Source organism: Cnephaeus nilssonii, assembly GCF_951640355.1.
Source record: "Cnephaeus nilssonii genome assembly, chromosome: 18".
Lineage (NCBI taxonomy): Eukaryota > Metazoa > Chordata > Mammalia > Chiroptera > Vespertilionidae > Cnephaeus > Cnephaeus nilssonii.
The window spans coordinates 10904557-10912498 of NC_137089.1; the positions used below are offsets into that span (position 1 = coordinate 10904557).

General features: G+C 47.6%; 1 protein-coding gene across 1 annotated transcript; it reads right to left on the reverse strand.

The window, feature by feature from the left end:
• Positions 1-1136: 1136 nt before the first annotated feature.
• On the reverse strand, positions 1137-2519 carry TSPYL5 (TSPY like 5; the record flags this gene model as incomplete). The annotated part of the gene is made up of 1 exon (XM_079796519.1): positions 1137-2519. The coding sequence occupies one exon, from the start codon at positions 2517-2519 to the stop codon at positions 1284-1286; it is 1236 nt and encodes a 411-aa protein (XP_079652645.1). The 3' UTR covers positions 1137-1283.
• Positions 2520-7942: the final 5423 nt, after the last annotated feature.

Consider the following 7942-nt stretch of genomic DNA (forward strand, 5'->3'; position numbering starts at 1 on the left):
ATGAGAGGGGGGAAGAGAACACAGAGAAGACTGGGCAGGGAGGGCCCCGCTCAGCTTTTACCCCCGGTGGAAATCAGTCTTGGAGATCCAGAACAGATTCTGCCCACCCCTGTCTCCATACCCCAAGAGAGTCTTGAGATTCCCCTGTACTAGAGACTGAAGCCTATTTCTATGAGTATTCAAAGGCAGTAGCAAAGAAGGAAAAGCAAGTAAGAAAATATGGAAGTGTGAAATGAAGTAGACACAGGCTCACATATCAGAAATACCTTTCTCCGGCAATCCCACTATAGCATTCTGGTCATGTGTGATAAATTGATAAGGGGAGTTGTAAAAGGTGCCTACATTCTATGAGTCTAGTCCCCACCCTCATTTGGAGCCATAGCATAATGACAGCGACCACATGTCCACACATACCAGCCCACCCATCAGTCTGACAGCCAATAGGATTCTTGGAAGGCCCCAGCCTTGGAAGGTGCGTGTGTGTCTCATGCACTGGCGGGGGGGCTGCGTCCACAGGGTGTTCTTGAGGTCCTTGTTGAACAGGAAACCAACTGGGGCTGATAACAACCTAGACAAAATTCAATGGCCTGCAATTAATGAGGCACGGCGCAGAGCTTGATGAAGGCTCTCCATGGAAGGGCCCAGAGCCAGGAGGAGACACATGCTGGAATAGAACACACGCCATACTGCTTCTCACCCCTAACCTCATCCGTGCCCAGCAGTCAAGGGCCAGGATGCTGCATATCCGGCAGGATAGCATGGACCCTTGTCCAGTGCCTTGGCTAGTGACGCCCGGGCCATGGAACAATCAGTTCTGGCTGATGGCCAGGACCATGTGCACTAGCTTCATTTCACAGTAGCGATCCTGCCATGTATGGTATGCATGGCCACCATGAATACAAAGCCCGCTCAAGTCAAAGGCTCTGAAGGAGCAGAGCTTAAGGATGCACTGGTCCTCTTGGAGAAGGCCTCATGAATGTCCATGTTACAGACAGGCAGGAAAGGCCAGAGCCAAGAACAGGGCGCAGGCACATAGAGAAAGGCAGGGCACATCTGGAGCATGTGTGCTTAACAGATAAACAATAGGCGTGAGATCCTATAACCTGTTGACACTAACGTAAAAAAGCAAGGCCATGGGGAGGCCAAAGAACATGGTCCTAAACGCCATACTCTTGTAACTGAAGTTCACAGGGGAAAGAGCGCACAGAGGCCGACGTGAAGAGAAGGCAGCCAGCCCAACACCCGTGGTCCAGTAGGAGGTAGTAGGGAGACTTGTGCAGAGATTACTTGGACTTGTTGGCCCCAGGCTCGGGGGCCTCCACTGGCTGCTTTGCTGGGCCTTGCCTGGCCTCCTTTCCTTTCTCTGCACGGGCCCCTTCACTCATAAGGTAGTACTGCAGGGGATTGGGCCACAGCTCCTCATTAATAATCTCAACGATCTTGTCAGACTCAATGGAGCTGTGGTTTGAAAACCACCCGAAGAAGCTAGGGCTGTTGTCTGGGCTCCCCTGGCTCAGGGACTGGAGATCGTGTCCTGGGAGCCACTGGATTGGAGTAGAACGAGACACCACCTGACCTGAGGGGCCACACCCATATTCCTTGATGAGCACCTTATTTTGGAAATAGGAGTTGCGCTCGAAGTAGAACTTGATTTTGTAGCCCAGTCTGGCGAGGCCCAGCTCTTCCACCTCCAAGCTGTTCAGGTAGCTGAGCACTTCTTTGTCTTTGCTGTTCAGAAAGGAGGAGAGCTGGGGGTGGTTCTGCAAAGCCTGGCCCCAGAAGCCGGGGACACTCTGAATGAGGACGTTCCTGCGCTCTAAGTGGTGCAGCCGCAACTGCCCGAACTTGCGAGAGAGGCGCAGGTAGGCCCTGTCGGCCTGGGCGTTCATGGTCTCCAGCTTCAGCTGGACGGTCTCCAGCGTATCCATGCTGCCATCCTTCGTCGTCGCCGGGGTCCCCGCCCCTGCATCATCCTTCTCCACCGCCTGCTCCTCTTCCACTGGGGCAGACGCACTCTCCCCCGCGGGGTCTCTCCTGGGCTTCCCACCAGCTGTGGCCTGGGGGCCCTTCCCCACGGGGGCCTTCTTCCCAGCGTGCCCACGCAGGTTTCGAACGCGGGGGCCGTTCCTCAGCCTCCCCACGGTTCCCACGGTGCCTACGAAGACAGGGTCCGCCGCCAGGCGCTCGGAGAGGGAGGTGGCCTTCCCCAGGCCGAGCCGGGACGCAGCCTGCCCGCGCTCCCCCGCCGCTCGCAGCGCGAGGCCACAGTCCAGCGGGAGCCGGGAGGCGTCCTCCCCGGGCCCCGGGAGCGCAGCGCTTTCCAGGCCGCCCCACCCCGCGCCAGCCTGCACCTGTGCCGCCGCCGGGGTGTCCTCCCCGAGCCGCTGGCCCTGCGGGGGGTCCGGAGGGTCCGGGTCGCGCGGGGCGTGGTCGGCAGCGGCGCGCGCGCGGCCTTTGGCGCGGCCTTTGCCCCGGCCCTTGGCGCGGGAGGACTTGCGGCCCCGACTTCGGCCGCTCATGATGGTGGCGGACGCGACTTCAAAGCCACGCTCCAACCTGGTTGCCTCTGGCGCCAGCTCGCGGTCCCAAGCGGAGGGCCTCGCCATGGCAACCGCTGACGTCACGACGGTGGGACCGGGAGGTCGCGCGAGGGCCGCTGCGCCCGGTGATTGGCTCCGCCGCCGCCGCAGCTGCGCAGGAGCCCACCCTCGCGGGCGCCCCTACCCCCATCTCCCCCTAATGTAGCCCACGGCGCTTCAGTAAGGCGGGTGTTTCCCTTCCATTTCTCCCCTCGGGTCTCGGGGTCTCAGAGAAACACGTGTAATTCCTCACACACTAGCCAACCCGAAGGGAGCATCCCGTCTGCCCCATTATCTACTTTCTACACTGAACACCTTCCGTTCCTTCCATTATTTCCGGTGGCATCTATCCTGGTGCAACTGCTATTGGCCTCCATGCCTCATCTTGGAGAGCCTCCAGGGCATGGAAAGGTGAGTGCCAGAACGCCAGGCCACAGAGCGATTGGATACGTTGGTGGGAGGCCAACAGTAATGATAAGAATAATAGTAACTAGCCGAAACCGCTTTGGCTCAGTGGATAGAGCGTCGGCCTACGGACTGAAGGGTCCCGGGTTCGATTCCGGTCAAGGGTATATACCTTGGTTGCGGGCACATCCCCATTAAGGGGGTGTGCAGGAGGCATCCGATTGATGATTCTCTCTCATTGATGTTTCTAACTCTCTATGCCTCTCTGTAAAAATCAATAAAATAGCCGAAACTGGTTTGGCTCAGTGGATAGAGCGTTGGCCTGCGGACTGAAAGGTCCCAGGTTCGATTCCGGTCAAGGGCATGTACATTGGTTGCGGGCACATCCCCAGTAGGGGTGTACAGGAGGCAGCTGGTCGATGTTTCTCTCTCACCCGATGTTTCTAGCTCTCTATCCCTCTCCCTTCCTCTCTGTGAAAAATCAATAAAATATATATTTTTTTAAAAAGAATAATAGCTAGTAGTATTTTGTATCATGAATTAGGCACTTTACTAAGTGCTTTATATGCATTATATCAATATGTGAAGGAGGTACTGTTATCATTCTCGTTTTCCAGGGGAGAACACTGTGGCTCAGGGACGCCAAGGAACATTCCTGAGGTTACACAGTAAGAGATGGAAGCCCAGTTCACACCCGAGCCTATCTGACTCATCACCTATATATTTGCTTTATATTCACAAGTCCACCCAGGCTTGCTCAGCTGTCAGTTACCTTGCTAGCATCACCCGGTCCTCTAGCTGCCTCAGGCCAGTTTACAGAGCTGGGCTGTCACTCGAGGTGCAGGACCAGGAGTGAAGGCCTCCAAGTCAGAATTCCCGTGATGGGAGTAAGACAGGAATGTGGTCAGAGTCTGATTATCATTCAAGAAGCAGAGCAGGGTTTCCCCGGTTGAGGTTCAGGAGTAGAGACTCCATGGTGACAGTGAGGAGGCCACAGAAACTTCTTAGACTCTGCATGGAAACAGCCAGACCGCCTGTCTCACGTTACCAGAGGGAGCCCTGGACCTTGCTCTTACTAGCCAGGTGATAGGACCAGAAGATATTTAAAACATCAACGGAAGCAGTCACATGAAATAGTGAGGCCAGTGGTGAGCACGTGACCAGTATGAACGTATGAATGAGAAGCTTTTGCAGTTGTCCTTTCAGGCTTAAAGGGAACAAGAAGTGCCTGGAAACCACCGAATGGAGAGAGAAGCTGCAAAGCCCCTGGGAGCCCTCTTACTCTCATCATCGTGTGCGATGGTGAACCAGCAGCCTGGCAGCACCTGGGAGCTTGTTTAAAATGCAGAATTCCAGGCCCTACCTCAGCCTACTAAGCCAGAACTTTTTTTGTGTGTGTGATATTATGTTAGTACAGTTTGGATAATATTATTATATTTAAAATCTTTTTTCTTGAAATATTAATTTTTATTGCATATTAATACTATTATATTTAAAATAGTTTTTCTTGAAATATTAATATGTATTGCATGTAACTTTATTATATTTAAAATCGTTTTTCTTGAAATAAACAAATTTTTTAAAGTGAGAGTAAAAATAAACCAGAATTTAAATATTAACAAGGTCTTGGGTGATTTGTAGGCACATTAAAGTTGATGTAGACGGCACAATGGAATACTATGCTGCCATAAAAAAGAAGGAATTCTCATCATTTGCAGCAACCTGGGAGGAATTGGAGAACATTATGTTAAGTGAAATAAGTCAGTCAATGAAAGAAAAATACATGATCTCACTCATTTATGGATAATAAAGAACATTATAAACTTGAACAAAAAGATAGATACAGAGACAGTAAAGCATCAAACAGACTGTCAAATTACAAGGGGAAGGTTAGGGAGAGGTGGGGGAGATAAGAGATCAATCAAAGGACTTGTATGCATGCATATAAGCATAACCAATGGATGCAAAACTCTGGGGGGTGGGGGCATATATGGGAGTGGGGTGTGGGGAGGGCAATGGTAAGATATGTACACATATAATACCTTAATAAAAAAATTGGAAAAAAAAATAAAGTTGATGTAGACGGGAAAGGAGGAATTATTTTGATACAGGCAGACTTTACTTTAAGACATGCCAATACGAGTGACCTCGAACCTTCTCAAAGGCTGTACAAATAGCCTGCAAAGCGCTACATGATGTAGCAAATTCTGTCCCCACCACTCCCCAACTTACCTCTCTGACCTCTCTGACCCCACCCCTTCCAGCAGCCTCCTTGCTGTTTTCAAGCTCTAGGTAAGCTCCTCCCTCCTTTGCACTGCTCTTCTTTTGCCTTAAATGCTCTTCACTCAGATATGACCAGTCGCCTTAGCTGGCTACCTTCACACTTTGCTTCAATGCCACCTTCTCATGACTAGCCAATGTATAATGACCACCCATCCCCATCCCTCTTACCCTGCTCTACTTTTTCTTTTTTCATAGCAGTTATCACCTTCCAACACATTATACCAGTTATTTTTAATATAGTTCTTTATTGATTTCAGAGAGAAGGAGAGAGATAGAAACATCAATGATGAGAGAGAATCATTGATCGGCTGCCTCCTGCACACCCCATACTGGGGATTGAGCCCGAAACCCAGGCATGTGCCCTTGGCCAGAATCGAATCTGGGACCCTTCAGTCCACAGGCTGATGCTCTATCCACTGAGCCAAGCCAGCTAGGGCCACTATACCAATTATGTTTATTAGCTATCTCTCTTCTAGAATGTCAGCTCCATGGGGGCAGGGATCTTTGTTGGTTGTTTTTGTGTGTTGTTTTTTTTTGTGGTTGTTGTTCATATGTGCCTACAACAATGTCTGATACATGAAGAGTATTCATTGAACAATCGTTGAAAAAAACAAAGAATTTTTGAAAAAGGGTTTATACATTGATTGTCTGAAATTCATAGTGCTCCTTTTTTCCCCACAGAAGCTATGTTATAGATGGTTATATACTCAGATCAATACTGGAAACCTATTGAACTCATAATTTAGCAAAAAAAAATATATATATATATATACATATATATATATATATATATATATATATATATATATATATATATATATATTGTTAAGGATACCATTCAGGGACAGTTGTTAGGTGAAAATTTAAAATGATAAGTTTTAAAAATTGAATTAGGGGATTAACCCAAGGATTACCTTAAATTCCTTTTGAAGGCCCTTTCATAATCACTCCTTTCCAAGGCCTTCTTGATCTTCCCAGACCATAATAAGCAGCTCTGTCCTTGATCTCATGGGGAATTCATTAACCGCAATATTCATTTGGCAATGAGACATGCAGTTTTGTGCCAGTCCTTGTACAAAATTGCCCCTGAAGCTGAATAACCGCAGTCTGGAACGCTCTGTAAATCTCAGAAAACATTTAAAACATCAACTGACACCGTCACATCCTTTTAGAAACTGAAAAAATTGATGGGTTGGCCCACTTCTCAGAGCACTCACAGCTTGACCAACCTCTGCTGTCCAGAGCCTTAATCCAGCATCAGCATCTGCGTCATTGAACACCCACCCAGGGCTAAGCCACTGCAGGATTAGCATGGGCTGGACCACTGCAAAATGAGGTTTATTATACAATCTGCCTTGAGCCTTGTTTCATCATGCCAGAGAGATAAGCATCACAGTATCTAGCATGGGCCTTGCACATTTTAGTCCTTATAATGAAAGTTCACTTTTATTTTAGACTCTATACAGTGCCATCTTCTAATCTAATTAATCCCCACAACCACTCCATTGGGGTGCAGTTAAAATTTGGTTACTGCTATACAAAAAGGTTCTCTGCTTTTCCCAAGGTCACACAGCTAATCAATGGTTTTAGCCCAGGCGATTCTATTGCAGCCCACAGGCTCTCAACCACAAATCCATGATGTAAAATTATTGTTAGAGAGATTAAAATATCAAACTCTCCCTAGTGTGTAAAAATACCTTTCAATTTTCAAAAATTATATATATATAAGTATGCATACACATGCATACACATATATATTTGTATACATACAAACACACACATCAGTTAGTCATGAATCATTTTTCCATGCAGTATATACCTGCTATGGTAATATTCAACACAGATGAGTTTAGTTTCAACAGTTCAACAGTTTGGGAATAAAGACTCTATCTCTATTTGCACTGCATTTGTCATAAGCATTCTTTGAATAGTATGAGAAAAATCAAGTTTACTATCATGAACTCATAAATCTGAGGGTGTTTTGACCTTTTCCCAGTAATTAGAAGCTTGACTCCATAATATGAGCATTTCGTTGATTCTTTTATTATTTTTTATCCTTACCCAAGGATATGTTTTTATGGAGAGAGAGAGAGAGAGAGAGAGAGAGAGAGAGAGAGAGAAACATTGATCGGTTGCCTCCCATACACACCCCAACTCAGGATCAAACTCCCAATCTTGGTATGTGCCCTGACTGTGAATCGAACCCACAGCCTTTTGGTGTACAGGCCCATGCTCCAACCAACTGAGCCATCAGACCAGGGCTAATTGATTCTTTTATATGTGATATTTCATCAACAGCAAATGCTAAATACTCATAAAAACACTTTTCAAAATATTAGGATAACTAGTCTTTACTTTTGTTGTCTGAAAATTGTATTTCCTCCCTTCCTTTTAAGGTCTGTTTTCCTTGAATCCTAGAAATCAACAACTGGGGGAAAGACATTCCAGTTATCCAGCCTATTCCCCAGCCGAGAGAACAATATTCCCCACAGTCTCTCTGGTAGAGCTTGAAGATCCCAGACTTGACATTTTTGGCCACAGGGCTTTTCTCTCTCCCCAAGGAGGTAGTTCAGTCTAGTATATGGCAGTGAGAATTGCTTACTGTAGGGAATTTTGCCAACCAACCCTCCTAGGTTATGGAGCATCATGGAAAAGGATGGGGTTTCATAGGGAAT